At 39.9% G+C, this 23,791-nt stretch overlaps 1 protein-coding gene across 5 annotated transcripts; it reads right to left on the bottom strand.

Moving 5' to 3' along the window:
• Positions 1-1,692: 1,692 nt before the first annotated feature.
• Positions 1,693-23,432, bottom strand: rnpc3 (RNA-binding region (RNP1, RRM) containing 3). Of its 5 annotated transcripts, none has more exons than XM_086306981.1 (16): positions 23,376-23,432; positions 22,402-22,552; positions 22,255-22,302; positions 22,047-22,156; positions 21,819-21,908; positions 18,332-18,443; positions 17,620-17,688; positions 15,020-15,162; positions 14,002-14,127; positions 13,471-13,616; positions 9,236-9,433; positions 7,126-7,220; positions 6,407-6,465; positions 4,304-4,436; positions 2,139-2,216; positions 1,736-2,019 (listed from the first exon to the last, which is right to left on the bottom strand). In XM_086306981.1, the coding sequence occupies exons 2-15, from the start codon at positions 22,546-22,548 to the stop codon at positions 2,148-2,150; spliced, it is 1,545 nt and encodes a 514-aa protein (XP_086163107.1). In that variant the 5' UTR covers positions 22,549-22,552; positions 23,376-23,432; the 3' UTR covers positions 1,736-2,019; positions 2,139-2,147. The 5 variants fall into 5 exon arrangements, with proteins under 5 accessions (XP_086163110.1, XP_086163107.1, XP_086163106.1 ...); XM_086306980.1 differs by lacking the exon at positions 23,376-23,432 and adding an exon at positions 22,638-23,369; XM_086306982.1 differs by lacking the exon at positions 23,376-23,432 and adding an exon at positions 23,218-23,369.
• Positions 23,433-23,791: the final 359 nt, after the last annotated feature.

The following is a 23,791-nucleotide window of genomic DNA, read 5'->3' as shown; positions in this document are numbered from 1 at the left end:
CCTGGTTGAACCCAAAATATGAAACATTATCACGATATTACTTCTGGGTAGTTGCAGTAGGTATTAAACAAAGACAGAGCCCGTTTAGAGGAAAGGAAGAACATACATCTTTATCAGCGTCCACTTACAAAAGGTTATCTTCCCTATTGCTCAAATGTTACCTGATAAATGTCCTGGTAACTCTCAATATTTTCACTGCGGGTGGCACATTTGTCATCGTTGAGGTGGCGGGCAGAGTAGGGCACAGATGGGAACTACTCCTACACACTGGCGTTGACATATGAGCAGCGGGTCGGACCAGACAAGCACGTGTTTGATTGATAACCCCTCGTGCGTACATCTTAACTACCGAGAAGCTGAACTCATGTGCAACGCTGGAATGTAATGAACTACAAGAAGCTTCATAGGTAAAGTTATACAAAAAGTAAGATTACCCCGCATTACTTGGGTAAAACTGTTGCAACGGCAACCACTCTCTCTGCCAACTTTAAATCATACCTCCAAGCTGGTATATGAAGCCTTTTGTGCTTACACGTGGGGGGGGGGGGGGGGGGGATAACTCAATGAAACAGCATTGTGTGATGTAGCAGATAGCACATTCCTGATTTGTGATTTGTGGTAGAGTATCAGCTACTTGAAGGTAGTATGCCCACTTTAAAATCAACTTGTCAAATGTGACAAGGAAGATCCAGTAATTAGTACATATTGTCATTCCCTGAAAATAGATGTATTCAGACAACTCGTACCTATACTGATCTGCACATTCATCACGACCCATTTAAATCTATTCTTTGTTGTATGCTTTTTTTATTGCCGTTTTGGAACCCTTCCACAGGCTGCACTGTACACTTGTCATGTGTGCATTCAAATTTATTAAAAACCTGTAAGATAGAACAGTAGGTGTATGTGAAGGGTACATCCGTGTGCTTTCAGAAAGAAAAACACCACCACCAGTTTACGGGAGGCTCGCATGTTACTGTGTGTGGGCAAGCTGAGAAGAACGGCTCGAGCGAATACAAGAAAAGATACAATGCAACCCTTGTATGGATCTGACGCATTGTAAAAAGGTGTCCCTCGGCTGCTCTGCATCTACTTTTAAAGCGCTCCAAGTTGGGGAAAGCTTAACATAAGGACAATCTTCTCACATCATCAGATTAACGTTTTCTCTTCTTTTGATGCCTAAATATCAGCGACATCACAAACTTTACTTTGTGATTGACGTGAGCCAAAGCACACTTCCAGTATTGCTCATACCTAGAGGACAAAAAACAATTTTATTTCCAAATCTTTAGATATGATGGCTGCTGAGGGGAGAAGTTCACCCTCCAAGGTTTACTCTCTATAATCACACAGATGGAGCCAGCCAGGGATTGTAAAAGGTAAGCTAACCCAGTCCCAGCAATTTTTCCACACACAGCAATCTGTTTGGTTTGTTTGCTGTCTCTTCAGGACTGTGGGTTTTTTTTCCCCCCCACTGTTTTGACAGCCTACCATCTGCTTCAGAGCCAATCTCGATCTCATATACCTTCCCCAGTCTGTATTTACTCGGCTGACAGGACTTCAAGTTTGGGACTAAAGATAATCAGTAATGATAGTTTGACTGAAGTGTACGCGCAAATGCTGACACGTGTTTGAGGCGATGATTGGAATAAACCACGACAAAAATAATTTTAATAAAATATTGTATTTAATGGCAGAAAGGAAGAAAACATGCTCTGATGACCTCCACCTGAAATTCAGTCAAAAAGGGCAGAAATCAATGAAGAAGTTTAAGATTCAAAAATAGCTTATGGTTACAAAGTCAGTGCTAAAAAAAGACATAAGATACAATAGGCTAGAAAAAGAAAAGAAACCAAAAAAAGCTATACTATAATAATATATTTGTGCTACAATATCTGCAGTTAAACCGCTCCACCCTCATTTTTTCCCCAAAGGATATGACACAATAAGGATACAAATGGTTCTGCTGGGCCACAATATCAAGCCTTGGTATCTTGAATAGATAAAGTGTAAACATAACTGTGAAGCGAAAACACCATTGCAATAAACATAAGGCTTGTTCTATATATGCACAGTGGCATCATGAGAAAAGGCAAATCATTTCCATATTATCATTTCATCACCATATCATCGCTCACCTGCTGACTTCACCTCTGTTTTGGCCCTCTCTTGGTAGCTGTGTTGTCTTGTTTCGGTCTTGCAGATCGAGCAAATTGCTGAGAATTGTAGAGTTAAGGTCTGGGGCAGCAAATATTTTCAATTCTATGTACTACTGCAATCTATAATTCATTAATTATCTCACAGCCATGGAGTGTCATTTATTTCTGAACTTGCACAGAGCAGCTTTAGGCCACATCGGCCTTCTTCCTTGTGACACTCACTGCCTCATGAATTTAATCTGAGTAAAGGTCTCAGCTATTTGTTCATAAATGCCAGAAGACTTCTGGCCAAAATTGACCTTATAAGAGTTTGGGTCTCTTGGTTTCCTGAGGTTGCCTCACTTACTCAGTGACATAACCATAATCATACAGACTGATAAACAGTTCACCTCACGTAGCAGGTTAAATAAAGAGAAGAGATCCAAATGTGTGGAAGACTGTGACCGGAGTGTTTTTGCTAACAAACCTCAGACTAAAACATATGAGGATTTTATGCCGGGTTTTCTTCAAGCTTACTAATTTTTGCAGCTCTTGGTAAGTGCCATACTGCAGTCTCAGGCAAACTGAAAAAAATCATGACAGGGAATTCAAACTGGGACTGGCTGTCCTCTGCCTAAAGATATCTGTACCTGAATGAACCTCTGTTCACTTTCTGATACTGCAAACAGACTAGAAAAATATCACATTTAAGCTATGAGTACATGCTTATTTCATTTTACAACAAACGTACGCAAACAAGCCAATCCAGGAAACATTTCTCAGAATAAAGGACTAATTATACAATAATAATTGTAGCGTATAACTTAATATCCAGAGCAAAATTTGGGATTAAAAATCTTAACATTTTTACAGTAGCAGTAATTATATAAATAATTTTTGGGAAAACTTAATTTTTTGCTCAGAGTTGGATGAGAACGTTGACACCAAGCTTATCAGTGTAGCCAGCAGCCACTGTGAATGGTGCAATAGCAAGTGGCACAGCTGTTTGTTATTACCTGGTTGGCCCTTGCTTTATGCTAAGCTAATCTTACTGGCAGCCTCCATCAAATTAGTTTTTAATCAAACAGACTTGAAAAGGCACAGCATTACACACAAGAGGAACCAATAAATGCAATCTCAAAGAGTCAAGCAGCTGAGATTGACACAGAGATCAGAAATGAAGGTGAAAGGTAACAAAGTTAACATGTCAACTTCAGGTCAGCCTGCCAAGTGAGCTTCTCCCAACACTGCTGTTGCTGCTTGGACTGCTCCATCAACTGAGAAGACTTCTTTTAATCTTTTATTGCATTATATTCAGATTTTAATTTATTTAGATTGAATTTTTTTTAATTTCCTATTTATTTAGCTCCCACTGAATGTTTTTTTTAAGTTTTCTGAGCTACTTTGTATTTGGATATGTAGCAAGGTCAGTTCTCCTGCTTTGGAATAACGTCCAAACTTTTGGAATAAATAAAGTGCATTCCCATACTGATATCTTCTGACATAAAAAATACCGGCAACCAAAAAAAAAGACCATCCCACATTTTACTAATCACATAGTGGCTAAAATATTATAAATATGAATAAAACTGAATTGATACTGAGAGACAAATTTTATCCTCTTTTTTATTTTTCCTGCAACACAGCTGAATGCAGGACAACACCTGAAGTAAATTATGCTGCAGACATCTCTGTTCACTCTTTGAGCTGAAAGACTAATATGCTGTCGACAAGCTAATTGGGTGCAGGATGCACATTAAAACACTATCAAAGTCAATAGCCTTGTTCCATTAAACAAGTTCAAATGTTGATGCATGGTTATCTCTGGAAAGAGGAAGAAAAACAGGTGGTGGTTCAGAGCTGCCAGATATTAGACCATATCCTCCTGAAGGTACCGAGGACCAAAGCCAAAAGCACATCTGTGAAAGCAAGTGCCCACTTGATAAATCATCTCTCAACTACCCCTTGATGTCTGTACCATTTTCTGCACGTTCACTTACATGTCATAGCCACTTAGATCACTTCCTTCTGTTTACCATGTTTTTACCTGCACTGTATTGTTATGCTAAATAATGCACACTAATGGTTACGTTTTTAAATCCAAACAAATATCAGTGCAACCTGAATTCACACGTTGTCTTTGTTTCATCTGACAGAAAGGATACAACAACCAGAGGTTTGTCATAAAGTACGTAGCCGTTGGTTTCCTTCAGGGCTTTCTCTGCACTCTGCACACTGGGGAGTCCGACGAAGGCCTGCCCTTTCATCCGCCCCTCCTTCATTAACACAATGTCAAACCTATGGAACAGGAATAAAGACACATCATTATCATTCAAAGCTTGTGGCCTGGTCGACTCAACGTTAAGCTCTGGCTTTTCAGCGTTACAAAAGGAAAATGTTATCTGCTCCTGCGAGCTCATAAAACAGCGGCTGTCGGTCATGCGTTAGTGAGACCCAGCAACCTGCAGGTTTTTATTCCAATTAATTGATTCAACTGAGTCGATATTTAGCTGGTAGAATAATTGAAACTCTGTATTAAAGTGCAGTCTACTACCAAAACATTAGGCATGTCTAACTACACTGAACACAACATGTCTATCCAGCACACAGTGAAACCTGAAACACTCAATCTCTCTTCTTCATTTCTAATCATTTGGCAACATCAGGTAAGCAGATGGACAGAAAAAGGTAGCTGACTAAATCATTATTTTAAGGTTGACTTCATCAATATAAGTACATGTTAATGACAAACAGCTGTGTAATCACACACATTAACAATTTAAAACTGTGATGACAAAGAAATTTAGAGACGACAGAAAGCTGTCTTTAATTTTGCTGCTGCACAGCTGACTGTGAGTGAGCAGCTGCAGACAGCTGGTTAAGTTATCAAGTGACAACATTCACTCACGTTCACCTTAGTTCTCTTAGGACCAGCTTTTCTGTGCTACAGTTTATTTGAATTCACTAAAGACAAGCTGTCATTTGCATAAATCATCAATTCCCCAAAAACCTGAGATGCTGTTGAAAATACAATTAAAAACAAAAATCTCCCAATTTTCAAAACCCCCATAGTTAACTTAAAACAGGATATTAAAAAATCATATATAATATTTGAAGGTAAAAAATGTACCATTTTAAGAAAAACATTAGCTCATTTTGAATCTCCCCCCATTTATGAACGAGACCCAGAGACACTTGAACTTGACCCAGAGTGGGCACTTCACCCTCTTCTGGAACCATGGCCACAGACTTGGAGGTGCTAACTGTTATTCCCACCACTTTGCACTCAGCTGTGAATGTCTCCAGCGCAAGCGGCAGGTCACCATTTTTGGAAAACATGCACCCTGCATACCCCATATATGCATATATAAAGGTTTTAGAGCAACAGAGCTCTCATACAGACAACAACATATTTTGCATATTTCAGCAATACGATGCTAAACTGCATCCTGCACAAACATCTTTGTAGATTACTTCAGACCTTTCCCCAACTGGAAACATTTTGCAGATCATAAAATTAAAAAACATGAAAGCCAACAGGAAAATATGAAAGTTCAGGACTGTTGAGCAGCTAGAATTCTAAATCAGACAATAATGGGGCAACATTCCTCTCCCAGCAGACCAACAGCTGGTCTCCTCAGTTCCCAGATGTTTGCAGATTGTTGTTAAAGAAGAGTGAATGCGACACCATGTTAAACATGGCCCCACAACAACTTTCTTATACATGTTGCTGCCTTCAAATTCCAAATGACTCATTTTTTTCCCCTTGAAATTGAACATTTTCGCAGTTTAAACACTCAAAATGTTTTCACTGTTGCAAAAAAAGCTGGTGTTCAGAACTCTTTTTCAAAAGTGTTGAGGTCACTAATTGTTGTAAACGCCAAAGAAAAAAGAAAAAAGCCAAGCAGGTCACTAAAGTGAGAAACTGATTGGCTCGCAGAGTTGCAGTTTCCTTTTTATCACCTGAATCTGTGTTCAGAGTCCGTCCTCAACATAAGCTCGGTTTGATGACTCAGGTGGAATATTCATTTGAAGTAGTGCTGATGCACAAACATAAAAACATCCCTCATGATCTCTACATCAGTTTAGGTACTTATTAATAACACAAGACAGTGTCAGCATGAATAACTAAAAACTCTCAAGAGAAAGTGACAAATTGCTAGAGTCAAAAAATAGCTCATGAAGAGAAACTTGGGGGGGGGGGAGTGAATCACAAGTTGTGTTAATATGAAGTAAAGACACGATACGGAGGATTGATGTTAACATACATGTTTCTCTCCTCTTCTGACGAGAGGTTAATGTATCTCCCGTAGATGTACTTCAGCTCCTGAAGACAAATAATAAACATTAGCAGCAAAAATGATTAGGATTTTATTTATTTTTTGTGATGCATCATTACAAAATTGAATAAATATTAACCCAAAATGTTGATGACACATTTGCTTCGCACTTAATTGAGTCTCTCTGCGAACTAGAAGGCAACAAAGTAGCTTATTGGATAAATCAGCTCGACACAGCCGGGAGGTTAACGGTGGAGATTAAGGCAGCCTGACCTTCAGGTGAGCCCAGAGACGCCCACACAGAGAACACTTTCGCTGCCACCTTTTTTCTCACCTTCACCAGGGCCGTTACTCACAGCTGTGAGCTACGGCTAAGAAGGCCTGCGAATTCACTGAACAGCTTCCGTATCAAATGTAAGGGAAGAAATATCACCATTTTCCCAGGAAGCATAGGGTCAAACAGTAGTAATGTATGACATCATCCTGATATAATGCATTGCAAGAACACCTTTTATGAGGTAGTGGCACCTGTTATATGCTTTATGCAATAGCAGTTATCATCAAGCTTCTAAAACAAGACATTTTTAAAGATAACTGATGCTATGCCAATTTAATATATAGGACGATGATCCCAGACTCTCACGAAACAACTCCAGTGAACCAAACAACCGCATAAAAGTGGATCAAAGAGCTAAAATTGGACCTACCTTCTCTTCCACTTGCTTTGCAATGTTCTTCACGTATAGTCTGCAGGTCGGCTCGCCAGGTTCATAATTTTTAAACACAGACATCCTTTTTATCTCTGTTTTAAAAGAGAGAAGGAGGGGGTGCCTTGATGCAAGGTGAATTTCAAAAAAAACAGGTACAAAGGATCACAGGGCTGCCTATACCAAAAAATTTAAATAAATTCAAAGTCGTTGCAACTCAATACCATCCGCTCAATGTTTTATTTAAGACAGGATTGAGAAAGAACTAGGCTTAGAAGCTCCATGACTTTAAAGCAATGATTACATGTATGAACTTGTTTTTCAGTGTAATTGGGCATATCGTGTGTTAGCTGGTGTATACGTGCTTCTAAAAACACGGCGTCAGAGAACGTGAGACAAAGTATTGGTTGAATAGCCCAACTATTTAATAAAGGTCTACCTTTCTGTCAAATTTGCTCTCATGCCAGGGAGAAACAAAACAAGTTGTATAAAATGGTTTAAATATACATGAAAATGTGCATTTTTCCACATTTAAACCTATGTAAATGGACAGCAGAGCCAGAGGAATGTCAGTGTTTATTTGGAGGTGTGTTTTCACCTATTCGACTAAACAGCAGGATTTGAAAGCAGCTCTGCCCTGAAGCTGAATTTAAGCTAACCTGCCCTGCAAAGCCGAGTAGACCTGTAAATGATAATTCTGTCTGTGAGTCACTGGATAAATTGTAAATAATTACGATAACGGAATCTTAAAATCACAACCTCATTAGAGAAAATGACTTGTAATCATCATCATCCCTACAACCCTGCTAATGTCAGTAATGTTGATCATTTTTGGCCTTCCTGAGTAATGGAAGTTTCAAAGTTTTATATAACACACCCCAACAGCTAGACAGACAAAAGCACTGGGCCAACTACCAGATCAGTCTTTGAGCTGATGTCTTATGAGTCAGCAGAGCGTTGGTGACTTTTAGCCACTATACGCCTCAGCACTCAGCGCCACCGTTCTGTAAATTTATGTGGCTGCCACTTTGTTGCCGACACGCTGTGGTTCCTAACCGCTTCCACTTTGCAATAATACCACTTACAGCTGATTGTAGAGTATCTAGGAAGGAACTGATCGGCGGCAACAAGTATTACAGTCAAGCTACTTTCGACTGCTCGCTTGTCACAAGGGGCTGCCGCAGTGGGAAGCTCTGCATGTTTGATGTGGCAGCTTTACGGCAGACGCTCTTCCCAACGCAACCCACAAAGGGTCTGGAATTACCTTCTGGTGGTAAACTCGGGCTGGAATTGAACCAGTGACCTTTTGCCTGCCAATCAAACATGTGAACCACTAAAGGTAGACTGCACGGCTAGGTTGTTGATTCTACACAGGGAGAACGATGTTACTTTACTCCCTTATCTCGTCTTAAAATGTTTCAGATTAACAATATGCTGACGCTGAATGCTTTGATATTTTGCACTCAAAAAAAGGTGAGTGTAATATTAGACAGTCACAGTCAGTAGAAGCTAATTAGAAGCAGGGTTTTGCAATGCCAAAAGAAAATTCTGTTCCATATTTACCACCAACTCCTGTTTCTGTGAAGGATTTCTTTCAAGGCAGATTTTCCACAATTTGCACTTCTTTTTTGTTTTAGCCATGATGCCTCTCAGCTAACTGGCAGTTTACGCTAATATGCATTTCAAAGTATCTACTGCTTCTACTCTACTCACATCTAAACAAAGGAGGGAATCAGAATATATTACAGCTCCTTGAAATGGAAAGCAAGGACTTTTGGAAACTGACACAGCAGCTGATGCACAATAAACTGGACCAACAGAACAACAGTTCCATGAAAAAGTGACCACTGTAATCACATAGCTAACCTAAAACTGCATTTTTGGATCGTTTCTTACTGATTGATTAATCTGGTAAGCATGAAAATGATGTGACTCAGATCCTGTGGCCTTTGCAGTGACTAGATCACACCCTGCATCACACTATGCATTTTATCCTTACAAAGACTTTGAATCGATGACATGCTGATAGCACGAGGTGGCCCAACCCCTTTACTAAGAGACTTTGTTGCCTTTTCCTTTAATCTGTCACATTTCTGTGCGTTACATTTACCATCTCTTGACAGCCGTCCTTTCTCCAGCTCCTTCCTCGAGATGACATCTGAGACGAGATCCTGCTCGTTGTCGCTGCGCTCCTCCTGCTGCTTTGATGCCTGCGTGCTGAAGTAAAGCTTCCCAAAACCTTTAGCCTCTGCTTCCTCCTCATTGCTGCTGGGCTTGATCTCGCTCTGATCCACTTGAATGGACGATGCTAAGGGAGAAAAGTGTAAGCGTGCTAAAACCTGTGTATCACATTGTTACATTAATTATGCACGTATTTCTCATGTGCCACTAGGTTAGATCTGCTCAACCGCTTTATGGTATCAAAAACAGGAGGATGACACTCTCCCTCTAGCACAGTTGAGGTTTTCAAAGTGTTTACCAGTAGCAGATGGTGAAATAATCACTTCCAAAATGTTTATCCTCTTCAGTAAACAACACCAGCTCTGGATGGGGATGGGAGGGTGGAAGCAAATCCTCTTGGTCACAATTAGTTTAACATATTGATATTTAAATTTCTAACTGTGGCATCAGTATAATCCGAGTTGGAAATAATGATTTCTTTGTCGGGATTAATACAACAGGGTTTCATAAGGCAAAGAAATAATGAAAAAGGTGGAAGGTTAAACTTGGTGGCGCTGACTACTGGAAGACGAGCAAACATAAGCACATTCAGTCTCTGTGAAATAAAGAACTGTAATCAAAATTCCCTCCTGTTTTGCAAACATGAGTTTGAAAGGCGGTGGAAGGATAACTCTTTTGAGGAGCACATGAATGCACACACACACACACACACACACACACACACACACACACACACACACACACACACACACGTTGTAGATGGAATTACTAAGAGCAGTGAGCCTCTACAAATCCGAGGAGGGTGGGGGGAGTTGTCACCCACGCAAGGTGTATGTGTGTGTGCACTGGAGCAAGCAGCGTTGGGGAGCTTTTCTGATACACTCTCTGCAGAGAACTAGATCGCTGCTTTCAAAATTATCCTTCTCCTTATCTACCCCCACCTCCCCTTTTCATTTAAATAGCTTGTTTATCGGATCCCACACCTCCACTTCCCCAAAACAAGACTAATCCAAAAAGCCACCTGTCATAGTTTATCTTTCCCCTGCCTTTAGGAAATCTTTTGTGTTTGACTTTGAGATCTATTTTACTTCGCAGGGACTTGCCAGAGAGTGAAGTTGTAGCTAGAGAGCAGGGAGATAAGGCAAACAGGGAACTGCACAGCTGACAAGTAACACAGACTGTGCCCTCAATGACATTTGCTCATACAGATAATGGTTAAACCTTTTTGGTGGCAGTTTCTACCGTGATATACTGCTGTGTAACACTTGGCTGCGACTTCGTCCATGGTGCGGGCTTTAACTTATGTCAATAGGAACATCAAAACACCTCCTGCATCAATGTGATAATAAACATGATGTATAGTAATAACTAAATCCCTACACTGCCTCAGCTGCACAGAAGGACATAAGCAAACCCATCTTTAAACTTTTGCGATATATTTGGAGACTGCAGCATTGGTCTGATTTATCTTAACGGTAACTATAAAAGTAGCTTTTTGCATGTCTTAATACAACTTAGCCTTTGTTTCTCACATGCTAGAGATTTAACAATTTTCCACATCTGTCGCTCAGTACACATGTGGATTTTTTTTTTTTTTTTTTATAAATAGAGGGGGAAAAGCAAACTTCGGGTAGGTCATCCACATAAAGAACGCCGGTGGGTTGATCCCTGACTTCTCCAATCCACATGCTGAAATATCCGTGGCCAGGACATGGACAATACATCCATCAGCATGTGTCAATGACAGAAAGTGCTTGAAAGCTATGTGTGATCATGGTTAACTAGCACAATCAACATTGGAAACTGACTAATTAACATTGCATCATTACATAGTTGTCATGGCTGCCACTTCTCATTTCTTAATGATGTCATATTTTAACACTGCTTATGCTAATTTAAAACACGCGGTAAATGTCTGGAGCTTTTCTACTCTACCTGAACACTCAAAGCACTTTACACAACTTTCATCATTCACTTTTATTCATGCACGTGCTCTCTGTCGAACATGCACACACATTCATTGGTGCACTGGAGAGCAGCTCTGGGTTAGGATCTTGATCAGAGGTATTTGACATGCAGACTGGAAGCAGCCTGGGATCAAAGAATCAACCTTCCGATTAGTAGATGACCTGTCCTACCTCCTTCTACAGTTTCTGCTCTTCACCTTTACCACATTTCTACATCCTCATAGCTCTGGCAGCAGGTTGGAAGAAGCAAATTATAGAGATCATATTTTATTGTTGGAAGTAGGGCTGCTCAATTAATCGAATTTTAATCACGATTACGATCTGGGCTTTCAACGATCATTAAAAATGACTGAGCCGATTATTAGCCCCTCCCTCATTTATCCGCGACACCTTAAAGGCCGGTCCGTGAAAATATTGTCGGGCATAAACCGGTCCGTGGCGCAAAAAAGGTTGGAGACCGCTGATTAAGGGGACCCGAGGGAAGCTCGGAAAGCTAAGCAGAAGTTATTTGGAGAGTGACTGCCGTTGGTTGAAAAGAGTTTAAAAAAAAAAAAAAACTTCAGTGGTGTTGCACACTATTTTATATTATTTTTTTAAAGTCATTGTTAACCCTTTAAAGCCGGTCAGAGCAGCACGCTCCGTTTTGCATAACTATTTTTAAATCCCTGTAGAACCTGGACCGTGTAAGCTAGCGCAATAATTTGTTTTGCATATGAAACCGGAGGAGTTGTACTTACATCTGATGCCATCAGCTTGTCCTCGGTCACGGTTTCGTTCCACATATAGCTTTGCAAAAATTGCATAAAAAGCGCTTGCAGGAACAAAAACATAATATTCCAGAAACACGCTTTGCCGTTCCTATCAGCTGTTCGTAACACTTCCCACAGTGAAATGATGCACCTGCTGTTTTCTTTGCAAATTTGCATCATAGGATTGTTTTTTGTTTTTCCTGCAGTATATAAAAATTGCTGTATCTCCAAAATAAAACTATGAAGACACTCAAAATAAATTTCCTGTGGTGGGAAACTATTTTTTGCAACTTTTTTTGTATTTAAAGTTTTGAGGGATAAACCTCTTAAACTTCTCCAAGTAGAAATATATGTAAACAAAACAAAAGCGATTTTCAATTTTTTTTTGTAGTTTATTGCACTTTTTTGCAATTTATGTAATTACTATGCACTTAATGCATACATATTATTAAAATATGGGCTATAACAGTTGTATTGATGTATAGCAACTTGAAATGCTCCCACAAATGGCACTACAGCATGTAAAAAAAATAAATAAAAATAATATAAGCTCTGGTGGACTTGGTTCTATAGTAGGTCTTAAAGGGTTAAATAAATATCGTCAAATAATCGTGATCTCAATTTCAGTGAAAATAATCGTGATTATCATTTTTGCCATAATCGAGCAGCCCTAGTTGGAAGTATTAAATCCACCTTTAACAAAGGTCGGTATATCCCTCTTTGGAATCGCACTAAAAGTTAAGCAGCGATTAAAAGTAAAAATAAATAAATATCTTGTGATAATTAAGCACAAGCATTTGGATGGTACCTTAAAATGTAAATAAATTAAAAACAGATAATTTACTGTGAAATGATCCTTGTCATTCTGTAATCCTTTAATCATATTATGTTACATTGATCATCGTCTGTGCCTCAAGCTTTCATGTCTTGTGCATAACTAAACACAAACAAATTACGGTCTTGCAAAGCCACCTGTGGTTGATGGACGACTTCTTCTATCTCAATTTCCTTTTCAAACAGTAACTCTGGCTGAACTGTATCTTTCCAGCGTCATCAGTACAACTTAAATAAGTTCAGTCAAGAGAAGGACCAACAATAACTTTGATAACTGGGACAAAAAGTCTCAATTTCATTTTTGTACCTTTTTTGTTACCATTTCTGTGAAACAGTTATTTTTACCCTTCAACAATGGCAGGCTCCTTTATCTCAGCTCTGTTTGTCCTTTTCAAAAAAAACAAAACAAAAAAAACCCATCATGAATTTCTACAACTGATTAACTACTCTAAACTTCCTCCTGCTTTCCTCTTTATATTACTCGAAACTGAATATCTCTCGATCTTCAGTTTCAGAGGCATCAGCTTGGAAACTGTCATGACTCAACAAAAAAGCTCAATCCAGTAAAACTAGCCAACATAATTGACAGCAGAAATTGTGGGAGGGAGGATTACCTTTGCCTTCGTCGTCTTCAGGCTGAGCTGGCCTACTTCCTTCAACAGCAGCTGCTACATCCGGAGCTGAAATGCGGAACTCAATTTTCCTCGGACCGGCGGCGTGGGGCTGCTCAAACACATCCGAGGGCTGCAGAGTCGCAGCACTGAGGACAACAAAGACAATCACTGCTACCCTCTACTGCAATCTCTAAAAATAACCTACAATAAAACTGAGCTCCTGAGCCCCTTACGGTTCAGGATATTTTGTTCTGGTCAACCTGAGATATTTCCCAGTCCACAAACATGTGGCCAGGAGACTGTGTGTTTGTGTATATTTATAGTTTAGTAACAGAGTTTGTGGCCTGTCATTAAGGGAGTGTGTGAGTGTGTGATGCTGAAACAACAAGTCTCCAAGCCGCACGAGGCTGTGTTTATGAGGAAGACTTATTATCTGGAGGTTTTTGCCCTCTCTCTTTAGCTGCCTGTGAATACTGTCCTGAGATGAGCTATGCGTGAGGACTGTGACATGAATGAGTGCCTTTGGTCTACCTCTGAGAGTCTGGCTTGGGAGCATAGAGTAGATCCTTGATCCTGGGCTTCTTTCGTTTTGAAGCTGTTTTTGGTCTCAAGGGTCGCTTGCATGCTTGGTTGACCAGGCCCATCAGACGAACAATCCTGAAATAAACCAAGCATAGGGAATAAGGGGGAAATCGTCCAACTTGGTCCAAAAAATAAAAAATAAAAAAATCTATGAAGCTAGTACTGTAATCACACATTTGCAAATGTATATGGATAGTTAAATATCTGCTGTAATCAGATTTAGAAATGTATTAAAAAAAAATTCTCTAAATTTATATTCTGATTTGTAAATGTGCAGAAGGATCATTGATTTTCCAGGTCTCTGGAGCTCAGCTGGAGGGCTGGGACATCACTTTGGTGATTATCTTCTATAACACGTCAGTCTAAAATCATCCATAGGTGGTCAACTAGGGAGGAGACCTGGTGACCGCAAAGACAATAGTATATGATTCACACTAGTTTTTTTTTTACTCATCAGACCATTCAGCATCCTCAGACCCTAACACTGGAGGCACAGCCGTTCTGGAAGATACCACTCCCATCAGGACAGGAATGTTTCATCACACCATAAAGGTGATCACTCAGAGCAACTTCATATCGATTGGCAGTGACCCAAACCATGCCAGTATCATTCCACTGACAGCCAGCCAACGCCGTCGATGTAAGGTTCAAAGATTCATATTTGCCCTTTAGTTTGTCACCTGCTGCTAAAGTGGAGCAAAAGTCAGACACGAAAATCTTTGCATTTACACAATTGTGGATCTACACGAGCTTTCTGCATATTTAGAAAATATGACAGGGAGTGAGATACAGATGTGAAAGTCTCCACACACGTTTGCAACTAATCTTTTCTCTAGAAAGATTAATACTGATGAATAATATGTTAATACGCCGGCATGACCGTTAGCTATGATGAGGTGCAAAACTATCTGAAAGCCAGTCTGACTGTCTCAAACAGTGTTTGTGCTGCACTCTGTCGTCGCCTCACCTCTCTTTGTCTTCGTCGTCTCCACTCTCATACTCGGATTCTTCCTCGCTGCTCATTTCCATCTCCTCCTCTGGTAAAGGGGGATAATCGGGAGGGAAGGGAGGAGGCATGGGGATGGGTGGAGCAGGAGGCAGGAGTTCAAACTGCGGGAAAGAAAATTACATGGCTTAGCATACAAATGGGAGAAGCGATGGCTGATTTTGATTTTAAATTAAATACAGATATTTTAAATTCGACAACAGTCAAAGGAGACGACTTTACGGTACTAAAAACAACAATTATTTTTGCAGTTGAGCAACCTGACGACCAGCTTCTAATAACTAATAACTAATAATGCTGCAGCAAGACTTTTGACGAAAGCTTCTAAATTTTCACATATAACACCGTTGCTCATGCAGTTACATTGGCTTCCTGTTGAATTTAGAGTCCAGTTTAAGATTTTGGTTTTAACTTTCAAGGCTCTTCAACAACAAGCACCACCATATATCATTGAACTTTTACAGCCCTATGCCCCTAGTAGGTCTCTGAGGTCGAGTAGTCAGGGCCTACTTGTCATTCAGTATACGAGACTGAAAACTAGGGGTGATAGAGCTTTTGCTACTGTGGCCGCCAGACTGTGGAATTCCCTTCCTCAGGACTTACGATCCGCTGATTCATTGATTACTTTTAAAAAACAGCTAAAAACACATCTTTTTAAAACTGCCTTTTGCTAACTTTGTTTGTATTTTGTCTTTTTAATCTGTTATATCTTGTAAAGCACTTTGTGATCTCTATCTAGAAATGTGCTATATAAATAAAATTTTACTTACTTACTTACTTACTAACTAATAAAATGTAAGAAAATGAGCGCACAATAGAACCAACGTGTCAGAGGAAAAAAGGAAACTCCTAGCACAGCTGGACACAGCATTCCCGGACATTTTGCATGAGAGAGGATCTCTCCCTTCACATCCTATCAATTGTTTTTTTTGTCTATGACTTTGACATTTTGAACATTGGAATTTCCTTGAATATTGAGCATCATTGCTCTGCTTCTGAACCACCATGTCAGTTACATACAGTTAAATGTAAAGTTTCTGTTGTATTCTCTGTCTCTGCTGTTTTTGCTGCTTTGCTTGCATGTGTACAGTATATGAACCCTTTTGTAATCACTAAGGCTGGAAAAGACGAGTGAAAGCCTGACTTTAATAATTAACGGACCCTCTAATAGCAGCAGCCTCCATCAGACCTTGGCTGTAGCTGCTTCTGACACTTCCAAATGGTTTTTGGCATCTTTTTGGACCGCTCCTCTTTACAAAGCTGTTTCAGTCCATCAATATTTCTGGGATATTTTGATTAAACACAATTCCTCAGGTCATGCCACAGAATGAAAACTGAGTTAAGGTCAGGTCTCTGTCTTGCGAGTTTCATCCTTTTAACCATCCTTCTGTTGATCTACTCGTGTGCTTTTTGTCACTGCCCTGTTGCATCACCCAACCTCCCCTGAACTTCAGGGCATGGACTTCTTGCCTGCATTTCTCCTGTAAAATTCATTATTCCTTCAATGATAGCAAAGGAAAGTGTTTTGGGACAGGCGGTTGATTTTCTTTTCTCTTTTCCTATTTTGCAAACCTTTTTTGTGGACTGTAGCGCTTTGGGGTGTCCTTCCATTAACACAATTCTTTCTCAGCGCTTTTCTAACAGTTGAGACATCAAAAAGGATTTCACAAGTTTACCAAGAGATTTCTGCAGGTACTTTTATGTTACCCTCGGGTTGTTTTTTCACTTCTTGCAGGACTGCACACTGTGTTCTTGTGTGATCTTTGCCCACTCCACTTCAGCTAAAGTAGCAACCTGTCCTGAATTTGTCCTATTTGTATGCACTTTGCAGACTGATGAGCACTCAGGTCTTTAGAACGGCCGTTGCAGCCTTCTCCAGCTTTGGGTATAAAGCCTGCTGTGATTTTGTTGAGGTATGGTTCATGCCAACCAATCATTTGAGGGAAGAGCAGCACCTGCATCTGCTTTACTGAAACACCAAACTCAAAGTAGTTTTTGGAGAAGTTCTGAATGTGAATATTTACTCATTAGTTTTCCCTGTTTGTGTATTATTAGTTTACTCAGACTGTGTCTGAATAAAGTACTCATAAAATACCTTTTATGAGTATTCAGTGTAGAAATACTGATCATACTAAAGTGTTCCTGCATCTGAAAGTGTGACGTGAACACATGAAAGTTCTGATGATTAATAAACAAGCTAACTAGTACATTTGTATATTTATATGTGCATTTTGACAAAAAAAAGAATATGAACTATGAATGGAGAGAAAGTAGGACTATTTTGGCTGATCTGGGAAAAGTGCTCACATTTACTGCTCAAACATGTTCTTTTTACATTTAAGAACTTTCAGTCTCCGTATTTGGGAGAGTCAAAAAGTTAAGGAAAGGTAGGGATCTATAGTTCTGCTCATCAACCTAAAGACACACAGCTGAGTGTTACTGCCTTAACAAGCTGTCTAACTCTCAGAAGTACATTTTGTGAAACATAACACCTGCTTTTATAAAAACATTTACACACTTGGAAAGAGCTTTACATTCAGTGATGGTGTACAGAAGCTTACCATGGGTGGTCTGGCTGTGATTGGGCCAAAAGGACATGGCAAATTCATCTTGTTCATCAGATGAAGTACCTGTATAGTTTGAGATACGAGTTTGAGAACAGTGAAAATTCATAGCACAGGCTGGGGGGAGAGAGCAGGTAATATAAATATATATTGCCGCTCTCAAACAGGCAGCCGGAAACTCGGGCTCCATATGTAAAACAGATTTCCAGGCTTTCGCATACAAATACGAGGATCAAGGTGAGATTGAGGCTCGAGTGAGATGCCTACAATGAGGCAGAGCACCGGGAGAGCTTCTCCGAAACACACTAGCACCACCAAGCTGCTGACACGGGGAACAGCAGCAATTAAAATCCAGGCAGCGCGGCTCCCAGGGAAATGTTAAACCCATAACTCATGCCGCCCACTTATGGTTTATTATTAATACTTGCTTCCCAAATTGAGATTTAAAAGGCAAATGTTTGCTGTTTGATCTTTAAGAGCCTGGATGCAGTTCAAAAACCTCTGGGACACTTATTCCAGAATCATATTCCTATTTTACAATATAAATGTAGGGACTCGAAATGCTGTCACATTAGCTTGAGTTTTTTCTTTCCTGCACTAATTCCCACTTACCAAAAATGAACACAGGGACATCATTATTATGGCCAGCATCTGCGCATCAAGGTAAAATAACAAATAAAACCACACAAAGGAAGCTGTGTTTACTCACTTGAACATAAAACTTTGGCACGCTCATGAGGGCGTGTGTTATATTTGTCAGAATGCCATTAGAGGGTGGTGGATATAAATATTTCAAAGTGGGATTTGATTGAAACTTCAACCTGTAGGAGACAAAGAGAGGGGGAAAAAAAGAGTGTTAGTTTAAACCTGCAACTCTCTGCCTTAAACACAATAAAGCCTTCACTGAAAAACAGTCACGAGAAAAAAAAAAAAAAAGTATGGAAATTAGCGTGGAAACAACTGACGTTTTGAATACATCTGAAGGAGCAAACACTCGATCCATTTCAAATGAGTGCATACAGATGAAGGTGATGTACTCTAAACAAATTCAGTCATTTTCTCAATTTCTATACACAAAGCAGTCAAACGGGAACGAAGCATGTACACTTCTATATTTATCTCCTTCACCTTCAAATCTAAAATTGGAATCCAGATTAAAGCACAAGTGATCCGAGTCTGCTCTGGGGAACGACAGGCAGAAACGGTCTGAAGCCAAGAAATCCTAGAAAGGACTAAACCACGCTTGGCCGGTGACCAGACAGGAAAACACCCAACCTTTAGGAATAATGTGCTCTGTACTAGCAAATCAAAAACAGTGTTTTGGGGTTACGCTGTTAGTTTATGGCTTTACGGAGCATGTCCCTTGCAGTCTCTGATTCAACTGTAAAGTCTGCATCACACCAAGGACTGCTTGAAGATCATTTTAGGCCATCTGCTCCAAGAATTAATGCTGAACCAGAAGTGACTTTTGAAGAGGATAATGATCCTAAGAACAGCAGCAAATCCACCAAAAAATGGTTTCGGCATGAGAAACGGAGAGGTAGAGGAGAAGGAACGGTCTCGTCAAAGCTCAGATTTAATCCCACTGAAATCATGGGATTAAATCATGCAAGAAAACCCTCAAACATCCTGAGAATGAATGAATATTGCATATAAATTGGTCAAAAGTTAAAGCAAGATGATGTCAGAGACTGGCAGACAATTATGTAACACGTCCCTGTTTTGTTTTTTGTTCTTTTTATAAGCACTGTTCAAAGATAATCACGCGTTTGCTTTCTCAAATACTTTTTATGGGATAAACTTCTTCACATGACTATATGTCAAAACAGTCACACATCAGTGTGTGGCCCAGGCAGTGGCCCTACCTCTTGCTAGGAGGCCTGTCATTAAGATTAAAAGCACAAGCCATGCCGTGTCAGCACAGCAAGGTTGGTCCTCGGGAAATAGATTTCTTAAGGTGCCAATCTACACAGCATGGGACAACAAATTCACCTACACTCAAGACTAATGAGCAAAGACTGAAGGTAGGAGAGAGTTATTTAATTTGCCACTAGAAACAGCAGTTAAAGGTGCGGAGGCCTGGTAAATGGTGCCTTAACAGCACTCCAACTCACCTTCGTCATCATTTGATTTAGTGAATGTAGATTCTGTTGTGTTGCGGCTTGAAGCCACGTCATCAGCAAGATGTTTTTCCCCACAAACATTTCTCCTTTGTTCCAGCGCTCAACCACAACTTCTCCAATTAGAATGAAAGCAAGCTGAAGTTAAGGACTTAACCACAGAGCCCGACCGATACTGATATTTAAGGATTTTAAAAAGTCATTCTGATCTTTTGAACCACTGTTTTTTTTTTTTTTAGATTTTCCAAACATTTGCAACATGTAGTCATTTATTTACCCGACTTGACTGGATCAGCTGGTTGTTGTGCTTGTGGTTCCAAACACGTGCTTCTTGTGTTTAAAATTGAAAAACAGGGATGTTGCAAAGCGCCCTCTGGTGGGCAAACTATGAAACATCAACACTCATAATATAGTTGAAGGGTGTTTCTCCCATTTCCTCTTTACTTTTAAAACGTTCCCTTACCGACCATTATGAATGCAGCTAATATTATTGGTCGCTAGCAGCAAACAGCTAGTAGGGGTCGCCGATAAAGTCGGACTGTGGTTGTATGCCTCTCCCAGCTCAGTTTTTTCCAGTTTGCATCAATGTGAAATTTGCAAGATGATTAAAATCTCCTCTTCTGCTCTTTAATTATTAATGGCCAGGAAAAAAAATACATGTTTTGCAACGCATCAGCATATCACAGTGAAGCTGACCTTTGCCCACAAAAATCCAATCAGCTCATCCATGACTTCCATAAAAAATGTTTTTAAATTCATTGCGGCAACTCAAATACACATCTTGAGCCACAGCTCTCCACAGTAAAATAAATCTATATTACATCCTGGACGTCATCTGATTGAAAGGGTTTAAATATCTGGTTTCAACTCTGTAATCATTACATGCATTATGATGCTAAAGATATTATTAAAATCTTGAAGCTTATTTCACCCGCTGGCATTTGAGTCTGTCTGATTTGCACCTACTCAAACAGACTTTACTTATTTCTTCTAAAGAAAACAACGTAAAATTGTTTTCTTAATTATTAGCATATAATTTGCCACAGAACAAATTGCAAAAATGTAAATGTGTACAAAATGCAGTTCTAGCCTTTCTGCTTATACAATGATTGAATTAAGAAAATGAGCATAGCTGACCACTATTTTAGAGTCCCCTTTTTTTAAAAGCACAGATTAATGTATTTTAAATTCACTTAATATCCCTCAATGTATTATTTAGTCCATAAAAGGAACCAAAGACTAGTGAAAAACAGTGAAAAACATCAGAGTTCTCCTTCTGCAATCACATTTTTGCTGTACAGGAGATTTAAAATACGCCGTCATTGGTGAACTCAAGCTCAAAATAACCAGCAAGTGCAGCTAGCAGGACATCTCAATTTGTCCCTAATCCAACCTTTCTACAAGCTCTAACACACCTAAATGCAATATACTCGTCTAACCAGACAGCACATTCTCTCAGTTTGTGCAGACTAGTATTAGAATATGGAGCTCTTAAGTCTGGGTTGCTGTAGCAGCAGCAGCAAGACAAACTGTCAGAAATGGAGTGAAAGGTATCAAAGACCACCTGGTCCCACCAACTGGCAGGACAGACGGCCTGTCAGGCGCTCAGTGGCGGCCTGGCTATCTAATTGGACACAAGGCGTTTGACAGCTCCCAACTACAGCTCTCAGATTCTCATCCAGGTTTACTGTCAGCCAGCCTCCAGGCAGTTTCTGCATAGCCAAACTGGCAACACTCTGACCGCAGTTTGGAGAACATGTGTCACACATGCATATTTAATCGAATAAGACAGAGTTTGGGCAGGTAATGACTCACAAACTCTGGGTAATGGGAGACAGGGCCTGTCACCAAAAGGCAGAATGCAATATAGTGTTTTTGTTTTCTTTTTTTAACCCCACAAAATGGCAAAAAGAACAAAGACTAGAAATCTACAAGGTATCTAATGAATAATGCACTAGAGAATAACATCAGCCAAAAAAAATAAAAATAAAATAAAAAACAAAACAAGTGATAAAAATAAAATGTTTCCTTCCCTCATGTCACACCAGCTTCATGATGACATGCTTTCATTCTTACCCGAGACTCGGTGCAACGCCCGTCTCTATGATGGGAATATTTGGCTTTTTACTCTCCTGCTTCTTCTGCTCTTGTTTGACATTTTCACCGCTACAGAAAGGCAGAGGGGAGGTTCAGACCACTACAAGGGATGCAATCATCTGCTGTTAACTGACAGAGACATTAACAGTCCATCAATTTACATAAGAATGAAGGTCTGTGCAGCCCGGGGTTATTCAGACAGCTCACCTTTCTGACACAGGCGGGTCCTTTAGCACTGTTATGTGATCTTGGCCTTTTGCAAACTCCACAATGAGTGTCTGATCAAGAACCTCTAACTGATGGAGTCTGCTTAGAGCCTATAAAAAAAAAAAAAAAAGATGTTAAGGGGACTGAAAAAGACCATACAGGACAAAGTGAGAGAAAAACCAGAGGAAGTCTCAAACAAAACGCTTACCCTTGCCGCTGACTTTTCACTCCTAAACGTTGCAAAGGCTGCATGTTTCTGTGGAAATGGACAAACATGTTCAGACTGCCTGGCAACTCAAATGAATGTCAGGATGTGAGATACAGCTCATGGGATAATCGGTGAGGAGAAACGTACCAAGCGGCCCCTGTTTGAGAAGACTCTGACTGACTCAGCTCCGAAATACTTCAGGAGGTCTTCCTTCTCTTCCTCGCTGAGCTCAGCTGGTAAGTGGTGGACAAGCAGTGTTTTACTGCAGTTTGTTTGGACTGGGTCTTCATTCATTTTGCTGCAGGACAGCAGTAAGAGAAATGGCAGCAAGAGAAATGGCAGCAAGTTAAGCTCACAAACCTCCAACAGTGAGCAGCACTCACCTCCTGTGTCCAGTGATAACCACTACCTAATAAGCAACCTTTCACCTAAAAGAGCAATTTCACAGGCTAACTGGTGGTGCAATGCCTCTTGATACTGTCTGCCCCACTGATGCTTTTGACCGGCCCTATGTTCAATATCTAAATCGTTTAAATTGGTGCCAGCCTTCGCATACAATCATATATAATAGTTCTGTGACCATACGAGTAGTGAAGATTTAGGTTACACCAGATGCAGCACATCAGTCTGATACTAACGCTGATGTATTAGACTGGACATCTGACACGTGCTTCTAACAGGCTGAGCAAGCCTCTGTTCAACCCCTAGCAATCGTTAAAGACAATGAGAAATGTGCGTGACTGCAGGCTGAGGTACTAGGTTTAGGCTCATTTATAGAAAAACGTTGGTATTTATTTAAACAAATGATGCCGAATTAATTAATGAATTATGGTCATTTAAAAAAAAAAAAAAAAAAGCTGAAGTGAAGCGATATAAGACGTGCTGCTTTTTCCACTAGCAAAGCCAAGTTTAATATGCCTTTCCTCCAATAGCTGCTCTACTCCACGATGACTAAGTCCTTACCGTAATGTGCCGCTAACGCTGGTGCTACACGGAGCTAACGTTAAGCTAATTTATCTCAGCCTTTATATGTTCTGGACACTTTCGAGAACCAAAGTAAAGATTTTAAAACATAAAACAGAGTTCCGAACCGCAATAAACCTTTCTGATCAGAAACTTGCCTCCAAAACCAGCCAGTAAACAAACCCACTTCCGTATTCTCTTCTTCTTATAACGTTTGACAGCATCAGGAATGTACATTAGCGCCACCCTGTGGACTGGAGTATAAAATGCCTAACTTCTTTTTGCGAGTCCCCCTTCCTCCGGGACTCTCGTACAGAACACGCATATATGTAAATATAATTTTGAAAAGTACTAATATGTAATATTTGATAGTAATACATAGCTCACTGAAGCTTCTTTCATCACTTATTTGAAAGCTAAAGCTCTAGTGTTTATTATGAAGGAAATACCGGAAGTAGTTGGTGTAGTCATTCAGTTAGACCACTATAGAACATACACGGTAACAATAAATGGTTAGTTTTGGTCTCATGTTTTATAGATGAACTTAAATTATAGCTCGCATTCTGTATTCCTT

Source organism: Aulonocara sp. 'chitande type north' Nkhata Bay, linkage group LG9 (assembly GCF_057382095.1).
Source record: "Aulonocara sp. 'chitande type north' Nkhata Bay isolate Kocher_YH1m ecotype deep benthic linkage group LG9, A_spYH_male_GT1.1, whole genome shotgun sequence".
In the NCBI taxonomy this organism is placed as follows: domain Eukaryota; kingdom Metazoa; phylum Chordata; class Actinopteri; order Cichliformes; family Cichlidae; genus Aulonocara; species Aulonocara sp. 'chitande type north' Nkhata Bay.
This window is presented reverse-complemented; position numbering and strand designations above follow the sequence as displayed.

Bases quoted from the DNA above. Each gene is read 5' to 3' on its own strand.
- rnpc3 (XM_086306981.1), bottom strand. From the start codon at position 22,548: ATGAATGAAGACCCAGTCCAAACAAACTGCAGTAAAACACTGCTTGTC. The intron at 21,909-22,046 runs GTGAGCTGTCTG...GCCTTTCTGTAG, and splicing joins GACCCGCCTGTGTCAGAAAG to CGGTGAAAATGTCAAACAAG. The intron at 7,221-9,235 runs GTAAATGTAACG...CTTTTAAAACAG, and splicing joins AGGACGGCTGTCAAGAGATG to AGATAAAAAGGATGTCTGTG.